Source organism: Salmo salar, chromosome 01, assembly GCF_965601325.2.
Source record: "Salmo salar chromosome 01, fSalSal1, whole genome shotgun sequence".
NCBI lineage: Eukaryota > Metazoa > Chordata > Actinopteri > Salmoniformes > Salmonidae > Salmo > Salmo salar.
This window is the reverse complement of record NC_138291.1, coordinates 92973435-92986438: the sequence shown is the minus strand read 5'-3', so window position 1 is coordinate 92986438 and position 13004 is coordinate 92973435. Positions and strand designations below refer to the sequence as shown.

Sequence of the window (13004 nt, the reverse complement as noted above, 5' to 3'; positions counted from 1 at the left end):
ATCAATATTCTTGCTTGAGAAATTGCTCTTTCGTAAGAAAGCTTTATTTTATTTGACCATTTTAATTGAAAACAATCACAGTAAAATACTTAAATTGTTACCCAGAAATGATTTGCTATTGAGATAAAAACTGTTGCATTGGACCTTTAATAAAATAGTATATGTCACACCATTAATCATACAATAACCCATGTTGCCTGCAACCTGCCACAACATGGGTAGTTGAAATAATACTTTTGTGGCTACTTTCTCGGACACAGATCACACCTAGTCCTGAACTAAAAAAACACTTTCAATTAAGAATTTTCATTGAGCAATGGTTCTCAGTCCAGGACTAAGCTGAATCTGGGTTTGGGAAACCAGCTCGAGGTCTTTAAAATTACAAATAAAAAATAAATTAAAAAAAAACTCTCCTCGTACAGAGATGTTTGTCTTTGGAAAGAAGTCACTTCAAGATCTCACGTCACTGGAAGCCACTGTCACTCAGGAGTAAAGAGTTCCTTTAATCTCTCCTCACTGGGGAGTGTCCATAAACAAATACCGTCACTGTGAAAATGTCCTGGAAATGAAGTTGTTCGTTAATATTTTCTGTATCAACAACTGATGAGTCAGGCAGTGACAAGCATTGGTTAGTTCAAGGTTTCGTGAGTGTGTGTGCGCATGCTCTTTGGTTCCTGCAAGTGTGTGTGGCAGTGCGATTCCAGAAAACATTTAGTGTTCCTTCTAGTATGCGTGCTGGTCTGTACACAGCAAATTCTCCAGTGTTAAATCTACCACTCTTCCAGTGTCTATATGGGTCCACACTTTCCAGTGTTAAATTAACAAACTGCTTAGTGTAAAGCCTTATTTGCATATTTCCCAGGTTGTCTTTCAAGTAAATTGTGGAGTTACCACCCATGACTGTATTTGTTAGTGAGAGACATGGTTGTTGCATTTGTTCATTTTCAGTCTTTTGGCCTTCAACTGAGATCCTAAGCAAATGTTATCATTAAAATTGAATTCTTTATGACAATACATATTTCATAAGGCCTTATTTTGAGTGCCTAGATGTATCCTAATACAGTGCCCTGAAACTCATGGTTTGGCCTGCAAGTAAATTTATGCTGGTTTGCAAAGTGATGTGTAATTCCTATTGGAATCCAGCCAGAGTGGGATATCCAGCATTTGGAATGTTTTATTTTTTATTCAGAATACTAAGATACTGTAGGAGACTACCAAAAGTATCTAAACTGGAACAACCATTTCAGTAACGGGTGCAATAAGTCCAGGTAACATATTAGATTAGTTTAGAAAAATTAACATTAGAGTAGAACAAGATTAATTAATCTGCAAAAACATAAAACAAGATTCAAAAAAAAAAAAAAAGACATTTACCATGGGAAATATGATAATGATTGGAGTCAAAACTGGTTATTAACACCAACATTGGGGTTCTATTACACCACTCAGTGTTAATTTAACACCTACAGAGTTAATTTAACTCCTGAATCAACACTAGATATGTTACTGTAAAAACAACACTACGTAACACTGCATATTAAAGCATACAACACCAAACACGTACAGCGCACCGCAATCCATCCCTCCCTCCCTCAGTCAGAGTGTGTACTCATGTCTTCCCTATTGGTGCTTCATCGAGCTCATCAGTCACTCTCTACGTAATTCATTAGCAATCTCCCCTCTATCACAGAGCTGTCTCTGGATTCCCCACCCCTCCGCTCTCCTCTGCTCCCTCCATCGCCTTTCCCGAGCCGGCCCTCACCCCGTCCGGCTGCTCGCTCTCAGTCGTCCCTCCCTCTGGCAGGCTGTTGAGCTTCTCCATCTCTGCGGGGGCTCCATTCTCTAGATGGGCTTCGGGCTCATCTGGCTTCTTCTTGATGCACAGGAAGTTGCCCAGGCAGATGACGATGGAGGCCAGAATGACCTCACAGCCAGCCAGCAGGAACACATGCATGTAGTTATGGGTGGTGTCCAGCAGACGACCTACGCAGAGGAAAGGAGAAGGGAGGTTATACAGGTATGAAGAGTTCATTACCTCCTATCCATTCAAGGCATAAGCTGTTTATTACTAGCTAAACATGTTCTTATGTCATTTCTGTCTATACTGGCTTCTGATTGTTTGAAGACTTCGTTCTAGACCACTAACCCAGGCTCAGCCCTAACCCCGGCTCAGCTCTAACCCCATGCCCAAACCCCAGCTCAGCCCTAACCCCATGTCCACACCCCTAACCTTAGCCATAACCCTAACGTCATGTCCATACCCTGGTTGAACCCTAACACTAGCCATAACCCTAACGTCATGTCCATACCCTGGTTGAACCCTAACCATAACCCTAACGTCATGTCCATACCCTGGTTGAACCCTAACACTAGCCATAACCCTAACGTCATGTCCATACCCTGGTTGAACCCTAACACTAGCCATAACCCTAACGTCATGTCCACAACTAACTCTAATCTAATGCTTCCCTGTGGGTACTGACCTGCTCCAGGTGGTCCCACCAACACAGCGATTGCCTCCATGAGCAACACCAATCCTAAAGCGCTGGAAAACTTCTTGGTGCCCACGATGGCCATGAGAACCTCGAACTGCAGCGCCCCCACCATCCCGTAAGAGAGCCCAAAGAAGATACAGAACACCACCAGACCAGGGTAGTCTGTCGCCTGCCAAAAGAGAAGCAACAATTAGTTACATTATACGACCATAGAAATATAATTACCATTACTGATTAATAATTTGAATTATATGGATCCAATATTTTCGGATCTCAAGATCCGGTCAATACAGGAATGCCATAATGATACAATACATTTATTAAATATGATTTATGGATTGTTAACATCCATATACAGTGTAAATACATCCATCCAAATAATATCAATCAAAACTAGTTCCAGCCTTACCTGTGAGCTGACCACGTCGGTGATGCCATTAAAGAGTATGGCGAAGCTGAACAGATACACACATCTAGGACGGACCCACTTCATCCCCGCGATCAGCCCACATGTGGGCCGGGCGAAGATATCAACAAACCCTAGGATGGTGAGGAGGAGGGCAGACTTGGTGTCTTCATTCCCCATCTCCTTGGCATAGCTCACCATAAACACAGGGGGCACAAACAGACCCAGTACCATGATGGACGCAGCTATGGCATAGATGAGGAAACCTCGGTCTTTAAATACGCTAAAGTCCAGGAGCTTCTTTTGAGGTTTGGCCTTTTTTTCTGCTTGGTCTACAGCCTGCAACTCCTGGTCCTGGGGCTTCTTGGGGCCCACCAGGGGCCTCATCAGGGCCCCACATGCGCAGCAGTTGAGCAGCAGACCTCCCAGGATGAGGAAGCCGCCTCTCCAACCATAGTGGTACTGCAGCACCTTTGGGGGTGAAATATGAAGAAAAACATGAACAATATCGATGATCCGTAACTCCAACAGAGCATATAATTACCCCTTTGTATTTCTTTTCATCTTTCATCAGAGTAGCACACATCGTTCATTGTGTTCATACATGTTTCTCCCGACATCATAATACTGATCTGCAACTGCAGAGCGGGAGACTGAAGAGAAGTGTAGTACCTGTCCAAGAGGCGAGAGGCAGCAGAGGGCCACGGGGCTCCCGGCAGCAGATAGTCCGTTAGCTAGAGGCCTCTTCTCACTAAAGTAACGATTCAGCATGATCAGAGATGGCTGGAAGTTCAGTGCCAGGCCCAGACCTGGTAGAAAAGGGGAAACAGTTCAATTGTGTGTGTGTTTACTAACCTGATATAATTCCAGTACAGAGGTAGATGTGTGTTTACCAACCTGTTATAACTCCAGTACAGAGGTAGATATGTATGATACTGGTGGCCAAGGAGGCCAGAATCATTCCCAAGGAGGCAAAGAGCCCTCCCACCATCATCACTGGCCGACACCCAAACTTGTTCACCAGCACACTGCACAGTGGACCTGCAGACACACACATATGCACAATTAGGTGTGTGTAAGGCCAGTACAGAGCTGCGTAAAAAAAAGTGTTCCAGTTCTCTGGCCCTTCCACTTGGAATGAGCTACAAAAGGACATGAAATTACAGGAGCCTAACCGAACATAGTAATGTTGTATTAGACATTTTGTAGATTTTCAGTGGTAAAGTAGTGGTGTAACAATGTGTTGTATGATGGACTGTTTAATTTAAATGTTTTGTGATGCAATTGCTTTAATCTTGTTTGGACCCCAGGAAGAGTAGCTGCTGCCTTGGCAGGAACTACTGGGGATCCATAACAAACCCCAGGAAGAGTAGCTGCTGCCCTGGCAGGAACTACTGGGGATCCATAACAAACCCCAGGAAGAGCAGCTGCTGCCCTGGCAGGAACTACTGGGGATCCATAACAAACCCCAGGAAGAGTAGCTGCTGCCCTGGCAGGAACTACTGGGGATCCATAATAAACCCCAGGGAGAGTAGCTGCTGCCCTGGCAGGAACTACTGGGGATCCATAACAAACCCCAGGAAGAGTAGCTGCTGCCCTGGCAGGAACTACTGGGGATCCATAACAAACCCCAGGAAGAGTAGCTGCTGCCCTGGCAGGAACTACTGGGGATCCATAATAAATACAAATACCTGGTAAAATAAAATGACATACATGAAGATCCTGTCAGTTTGGTGTAGACTCTGGAGGTTGTAACACCCAGGTCTGACACCTTCTCTACTCTTTCTTGTACTGGATATACACAATGTATGTATGCATGCATGCATGCATGCATGCATGCATGCATGCATGTATGTATGTACGTATGTACGTACCTGTGCCATAGAGCATGGCCAACAGTATAGAAGAAATCCATGCACAGTCGCTATATCCCACTCCGAACTCCCTGATCAATTCCTTGAAAAACACACTGACGGCCTTGGGAAAGGCGTAGGAGAACCCAGTGATGACAAACCCTCCAGCCAGCACGGCCCAGCCCCAACCGCCGTCTGGCGCCTTCACATCACTAGGCTCATCGTCTACCACGGCTCCTCCCATGATGCTCTCTGCTAGGAGATCCCCTCAACCCTCTGTCCCGTCAACTTGGGTCAGAACTGAGAGAGAAGAGACGTAGATGTAGACAGTAATAGAGAAGTGGGTAACATCAGGGTTAGACGCACAGTGTATAAGGGAGGGTCAAGTTATTACTACAAGTTATGAGATCGGGGCACCAGTCCGTTATTGGTCTTCTAAGTAGAACTCCATAAGACAAAAACATTAGTAATACTTGGTAGTGAGCTGTTAGATCTGTCTGGTACTAGAAACAACACGCTTGTAAAAACACACATTTGTTGAAAGATAAATACACCACATGATACAGAATAAAGGAATGGCGTTTTGGGATTTTCAATAAAGCATTCAGCTACTGTAGTTAACAATAAAACACCATGGATACAACACTTGGCAATAGGCCGAGAATTAAGAGTTGGGAAAGAATGGCTTGTCTGCTAATCTTTTAGCAATATGAATCAATTATCAATAGGCAGAATCATAAGATAACGCCAACAAGCAAAAAAAGGCAGTCAGGTTGTAGGCTTATTTATCTGTGTTGAACTCCAGGATCTTCTCAGGGGCTCTGGTACACATTCCAAAGTTCTTCCTTCGATATAAATCCATAAAATGGCGAGGACTCAATGTCCTAAGGGTGTATCAAGAACTTAGCCCAAAAACGTATTTGTTTGCTACAGAGGTCATCCAGGAGGGAGTCCCCTATGGGACATGGACAGTTTGACAAGAATTGAATAAAGGCATTCACAGTATATTATAGTTCTAGGAGGGTTTGACTCAGCCTACGTGACCTGTGATTGGCCGAGCTTCAGGTCAGTCCTTCCCATTTGAGTCACAGTGTGAAAGACGGTGTGGCTGAGTTTGGTAATGTTCATAACAATGATGTCCATAACTGGCTGTACCTTCTTGGTGCAGTCACAGAACCTGTTTCAATGTTCATGTCATTTCCTTGTGCTTACGTGGATGCCAAAATTGACATAACATTTTTTTTTTTAAATCATGATCTAAGTTATTACTATCTGAAATAAAAATGTACACAAAACATAGTGAAAGACATAGCATAGTAACACAATATCAGACAGACATTCTCAAAAGGACACTCAGAGTGCCAAAGAGGAGGAAATGTAAGATTTGGCACTCTGTGTCCTTTGGGAAAGAGAATGTAAGGTTTTCAGTGAGGTTCAAAGTCTTATTATTGTAGCAGTCTGGTCCCATGTTTTCCAGGGTCTACACTCTGCAACATCTGGTTGTTGTGCAAAGTAGAAGGGTTTCCATTGATCAAGGCCATTTGCTGCCGGGTCCAAGGCTAGTTCCATTGTTATTCAAATGGTGCCATTTGGGTGGCTGAAGACTCAATTTGAAAGGGGGGGACAGAAGAGGGAGAAGGGTCTTTCTCTGTGTGTTCCTGGATGAGCTGAAACCAATGAAGAACTATAACAGTAAATCAAAACAAGGAGACATCCTGTTCCAGCACTCACACCCTGCAGAAAAAGACACACAGCAGCGTCCTCCACAGAAAAAAAAAAAATCACATCAAATGACTTACGTCAATTTGACACTTCTGGGAAAATTCAGATCTGCAGTTAGGCTATCGGTCATATACTCCTTCAGTGTCTATTGGCCCTCCGAGCTCTCATTTATTTATTTAGTACAGAAAAAGTTTGTAGTCAAGGTATTACACAATATCTGTGATTGTCCAGGAAGTTGCTTTTTATTTTATTATTTCACCTTTATTTAACTAAAGTTCTCATTTACAACTGCGACCTGGCCAAGAAAGCAAAGCGACAGAGTTATAAACAAACGTACAGTCAATAACGCAAAAGAAAAATATTTAAGTTCCCTTGTGTGCAAATGTAGACAATAAATAGGCAAAATTATTACAATTTAGCATTAACACTGGAGTGATAGATGTGCAAGTAGAGACACTGGGGTACAAAAGTGCAAGTGGATAAGTAACAATATTGGGATGAGGTAGTTGGATGGGCTATTTATAGATTCACTGTACCTGTACACAGCCATCGGTAAGCTGCTCTGACAACTGATGTTTAAAGTCAGAGAGGGAGATAAGTCTCCAGCTTCAGAGATTTTTGCAATTCGTTCCAGTTATTGGCAGCAGAGAACTGGAAGGAAAGGTGGCCAAAGGAAGTGTTGGCTTTGGGATGACCAGTGAAATATACGTGCTGGAGCGCGTGCTACGGGTGGGTGTTGCTATGGTGACTAGTGAGCTGAGATAAGGCGGGGCTTTACCTAGCAAAGACTTATAGATGACCTGGAGCTAGTGGGTTTGGCGACGAATATGTAGTGAGGGCCAGCCAACGAGAGCATACAGGTCGCAGTGGTAGGTAGTATATGGGGCTTTGGTGACAAAACGGATGGCACTGTGATAGACTGCATCCAATTTGCTGAGTAGAGTGTTGGAGGCTACAGTGGGGGAAAAAAGTATTTGATCCCCTGCTGATTTTGTACGTTTGCCCACTGACAAAGAAAGGATCAGTCTATAATTTTAAATGGTAGGTTTATTTGAACAGTGAGAGACAGAACAACAAAAATATCCAGAAAAATTAATGGCAAAAATGTTATAAATTGATTTGCATTTTAAATGAGGGAAGTAAGTATTTGACCCCATCTCAATCAGAAAGATTTCTGGCTACCAGGTGTCTTTTATACAGGTAACGAGCTGAGATTAGGAGCACACTCTTAAAGGGAGTGCTCCTAACCGCAGCTTGTTACCTGAAAAAAAGACACCTGTCCACAGAAGCAATCAGATTCCAAACTCTCCACCATGGCCAGATTGTAGACCTACACAAGGCTGGAATGGGCTACAAGACCATCGCCAAGCAGCTTGGTGAGAAGGTGACAACATTTGGTGCGATTATTCGCAAATAGAAGAAACACAAAAGAACTGTCAATCTCCCTCGGCCTGGGGCTCCATGCAAGATCTCACCTCGTGGAGTTGCAATGATCATGAGAACGGTGAGGAATCAGCCCAGAACTACACGGGAGGATCTTGTCAATGATCTCAAGGCAGCAGGGACCATAGTCACCAAGAAAACAATTGGTAACACACTACGCTGTGAAGGACTGAAATCCTGCAGCGCCCGCAAGGTCCCCCTGCTCAAGAATACATATACATGCCCGTCTGAAGTTTGCCAATGAACATCTGAATGACTCAGAGGACAACTGGTGAAAGTGTTGTGGTCAGATGAGACCAAAATGGAGCTCTTTGACATCAACTCAACTCGCCGTGTTTAGAGGAGGAATGCTGCCTATGACCCCAAGAACACCATCTCCACCGTCAAACATGGAGGTGGAAACATTATGCTTTGGGGGTGTTTTTCTGCTAAGGGGACAGGACAACTTCACCGCATCAAAAGGGACGATGGACGGGGCCATGTACCGTCAAATCTTGGGTGAGAACCTCCTTCCCTCAGCCAGGGCATTGAAAAATGGGTCGTGGATGGGTATTCCAGCATGAGAATGACCCAAAACACACGGCCAAGGCAACAAAGGAGTGGCTCAAGAAGAAGCACATTAAGGTCCTGGAGTGGCCTAGCCAGTCTCCAGACCTTAATCCCATAGAAAATCTGTGGAGGGAGCTGAAGGTTCGAGTTGCCAAACGTCAGCCTCGAAACCTTAATGACTTGGAGAAGATCTGCAAAGAGGAGTGGGACAAAATCCCTCCTGAGATGTGTGCAAACCTGGTGGCCAACTACAAGAAACGTCTGACCTCTGTGATTGCCAACAAGGGTTTTGCCAACAAGTACTAAGTCATGTTTTCCAGAGGGGTCAAATACTAATTTCCCTCATTAAAATGCAAATCATTTTATAACATTTTTGACATGCGTTTTTCTGGATTTTTTTTGTTGTTATTCTGTCTCTCACTGTTCAAATAAACCTACTACTAAAATTATAGACTGATCATTTCTTTGTAAATGGGCAAACGTACAAATTCAGCAAAGGATCAAATACCTTTTTCCCCCCCACTGTATTTTGTAAATGAGGTCGCCGAAGTCAAGGCTCGGTAGGATAGTCAGTTTTACGAGGGTATGTTTGGCAGCATGAGTGAAGGAAGCTTTGTTGCGAAATAGGAAGCTGATTCTAGATTTACTTTTGGATTGGAGATGCTTAATGTGTGTCTGGAAGGAGAGTTTACAGTCTAACCAGACACCTAGGTATATGTAGTTGTCCACATATTCTAAGTCAGAACCGTCCAGAGTAGTGATGCTAGTTGGGCGGGAGGGTGCGGGCAGCAAATCGGTTGAAGAGCATGCACTTAATTTTACTAGCATTTAAAAGAAGTTGGAGGCCACGGAAGGAGTGTTGTATGGCGTTGAAGCTCGTTTGGAGGTTTGTTAGCACAGTGTCCAAAGAAGAGCCAGAAGTATACAGAATGGTATCGTCTGCGTAGAGGTGGATCAGAGAATCACCAGCAGCAAGAGCGACATTATTGATATGTACAGAGAAAAGAGTCGGCCCGAGAATTGAACCCTGTGGCACCCCCATAGAGACTGCCAGAGGTCCGGAAAACAGGCCTTCCGATTTGACACACTGAACTCTCTCAGAGACGTAGTTGGTGAACTGTCCCAGTAGCCAACAGCGGTCTCTTATATAAGGAGGCTGTAACGAACTCAGGAAGAGTAGCCGAGGGGTATGACTGTTTCATATTTTAGGTTATTACCTGCCGAGGGGGATAAACTTTGAGGAGGCCAGGATCATTCCCAAGGAGGCAAATCACAGATGTGGCACAACATTGTGCACGTTAGGTTACACATCATGAAATATATTGATACAAATTACAGACAGTAGCCTACAAGTAGCAAAATAGAACTCAATTAATTGAATATGAAATGCATTTCAAAGTGATTGACATAGGACTATACTGTTTATATGTTAATGAAGTCAGTTTGAATAATATTCAGCCTACGTCGCTGGTTTGTGTCAATTGCAAAGACATTGGCAACTTTTTATTTGTAGTGAACATTGTTCTGAAGTTATCAGCGGTCATAGAGGGATCAACCATGCGATTATATGTTTAGTGGAGATCTTCTGGGTATAAACTGATGCGGTACGGCAAACAAAGCATCTAACGACACACTTAGCTGTTCTACGAGTGGTCTGAGGCAGGCGTGACATTGCAAGCATTTAAGTGCAACATTAATAACAATGGATTTGGTATACAGCTTGGAGATGTAACGATGAACTTAGGGGAAACCGGGCCCTGGTCAGTCGCGTATGATAAAAGGTGTTGCATCTCTCCTCCAGAACCACAACATCCTATCATACAATCTTACCTACCAGCCTTACAAGCAGGATGGGAAATTAACGCCAGCCACAAATGCTGGTACATTTTGGCAATGGTTGGTGTAATGTTCTTACCAGCCACATTGGCGGGTGGTCACAGAGCATTTTGAGTGTGAGTGTGTGTGTCAGCTCTGGAAGAAAGAATCAACACTACAGTGGTGAAAGCGGCGTGGGGTAGTGTTTTCTGTGATTATATATTTTTTTTTACAAAAATGCATCTCTCCCCCAAAGGGCTTTATTGGCAAGGGAAACATGTTTACATTGCCAAAGCAAATAAACAAATCAGAAATGAACAGTAAACATCACACAAAAGGTTTCAAAGGAAGAGACATTTCAAATGTCATTATGGCTATGTACAGTTGTTGCCAAAAGTTGAGAATGACACAAATATTAATTTTCACCAAGTCTGCTGCCTCAGTTTGTATGATGGCAATTTGCATATACTCCAGAATGTTATGAAGAGTGATCAGATGAATTGCAAAGTCCCTATTTGCCATGCAAATGAACTGAATCCCCAAAAACATTTCCACTGCATTTCAGCCCTGCCACAGAAGGACCAGTTGACATCATGTCAGTGATTATCTCGTTTACACAGGTGGGAGTGTTGACGAGTACAAGGCTGGAGATCACTCTGTCATGCTGATTGAGTTTGAATAACAGACTGGAAGCTTCAAGGACGGTGGTGCTTGGAGTCATTGTTCTTCCTCTGTCAACCATGGTTGCCTGCAAGGAAACATGTGCCGTCATCATTGCTTTACACAAAAAGGGCTTCACAGGCAACGATATTGCTGCCAGTAAGATTGCACCTAAATCAACCATTTATCAGATCATCAAGAACTTCAAGGAGAGCGGTTCAATTACATTTACGTCATTTAGCAGACGCTCTTATCCAGAGCAACTTACAAATTGGTGCATTCACCTTATGATATCCAGTGGAACAACCATATAACAATTGTTGTGAAGAAGGCTTCAGGGCGCCCAAGAAAACCCAGCAAGCGCCAGGATTCAGCTGCGGGATCGGGGAACCACCAGTACAGAGCTTGCTCAGGAATGGCAGCAGGCAGGTGTGAGTACATCTGCACGCACAGTGAGGCAAAGACTTTTGAGGATGGCCTGGTGTCAAGAAGGGCAGCAAAGAAGCCACTTCTCTCCAGGAAAAACATCAGGGACAGACTGATATTCTGCAAAAGGTACAGGGATTGGACTGCTGAGGACTGGGGTAAAGTCATTTTCTCTGATGAATCCCCTTTCCGATTGTTTGGGGCATCCGGAAAAAAGCTTGTCCGGAGAAGACAAGGTGAGCGCTACCATCAGTCCTGTGTCATGCCAACAGTAAAGCATCCTGAGAACATTCATGTGTGGGGTTGCTTCTCAGCCAAGGGAGTGGGCTCACTCACAATTTTGCCTAAGAACACAGCCATGAATAAAGAATGGTACCAACACATTCTCCGAGAGCAACTTCTCCCAACCATCCAGGAACAGTTTGGTGACAAACAATGCCTTTTCCAACATGATGGAGCACCTTGCCATAAGGCAAAAGTGATAACTAAATGGCTCGGGGAACAAAACATAGATATTTTGCGTCCATGGCCAGGAAACTCCCCAGACCTTAACCCCATTGAGATCTTGTGGTCAGTCCTCAAGAGGCAGGTGGACAAACAAAAACCCACAAATTCTGACAAACTCCAAGCATTGATTATGCAAGAATGGGCTGCCATCAGTCAGGATGTGGCCCAGAAGTTAATTGACAGCATGCCAGGGCAGATTGCAGAGTTCTTGAAAAAGAAGTGTCACCACTGCAAATATTGACTCTGCATCAACTTCATGTAATTGTCAATAAAAGCCTTTGACACTTATGAAATGCTTGTAATTATACTTCAGTATTCCATAGTAACATCTGACAAAAATATCTAAAGACACTGAAGCAGCAAACTTTGTGGAAATTAATGTGTCATTCTCAAAACTTTTGGCCACGACGGTACAGTGTTGTAACAAGTACAAAAGGGAAAATAAATAAACAAATATGGGTGTGAGGAAACGTCTAAAAATAACAGGAATTTCGCAATATGAAATGCGTATTCTAAAATACTACGTCATGTCTCAAAATTGATATGCATCTTACTTCTATTGTTTTATGTCCTCCTGATTTGAGAAGAAAGATGACGAGTTCAAACGGTGAGCCTGTCAGTTTGCCTTAATTCTCACAGCATCCGGCCTAGCTGACGCAATGCTATTTTCCAGATTTTTTAAAAACTTTTGTCCTCCATTGATTTATTCGCCCTAATTTTGACCATCCTACAAGGGTAAAAACTCCAATAACTTTTTGATTATGATAGAGACATGCGGTTTGGACCATTGGTTTTCTTAGAGGAGTATCTACACAATGAACACATTTTACCCGTTGGTCAAAAGATGCATTTGGTTGGACACCTTATCACTATTGAAAAATGCAACCAAACCATATTACACTCTTGAAAAATGCAAAGAGATGGGTGGGGCTGGCTTAAGAGGGTGTGAGCAACGCTGAATGGGTGTAGACAAAGGAGAGCTCTCCAGTAGTAGTACAAAAACATTCAAAAGGCCATTTTCTTAACAGTGAGATTACAAGTTTGTCAACAGAATTACTTTCCCATTGTGCCTCAAAATTCAGTGTATGATGCCATGTTTTAGCTCTGGATAAAAGCAGAGAATGTAAA

The 13004-nt window shown here is 43.3% G+C and overlaps 1 protein-coding gene across 2 annotated transcripts in view; it reads right to left on the bottom strand.

The window, feature by feature from the left end:
- Positions 1–26: 26 nt before the first annotated feature.
- Positions 27–13004, bottom strand: part of LOC106610249 (monocarboxylate transporter 4) — a 32959-nt gene continuing 19981 nt past the window's right edge. For both annotated transcript variants that reach the window (XM_014209497.3, XM_014209504.3), the window contains exons 2-7: positions 4776–5054; positions 3799–3942; positions 3574–3710; positions 2905–3372; positions 2484–2664; positions 27–1983 (exon numbers count right to left, since the gene is read on the bottom strand). In XM_014209497.3, the coding sequence (XP_014064972.1) occupies positions 1685–1983; positions 2484–2664; positions 2905–3372; positions 3574–3710; positions 3799–3942; positions 4776–4998 (1452 nt within the window). In that variant the 5' untranslated portion in view covers positions 4999–5054 and the 3' untranslated portion in view covers positions 27–1684. The remainder of the gene's footprint in view (positions 1984–2483; positions 2665–2904; positions 3373–3573; positions 3711–3798; positions 3943–4775; positions 5055–13004) is intronic.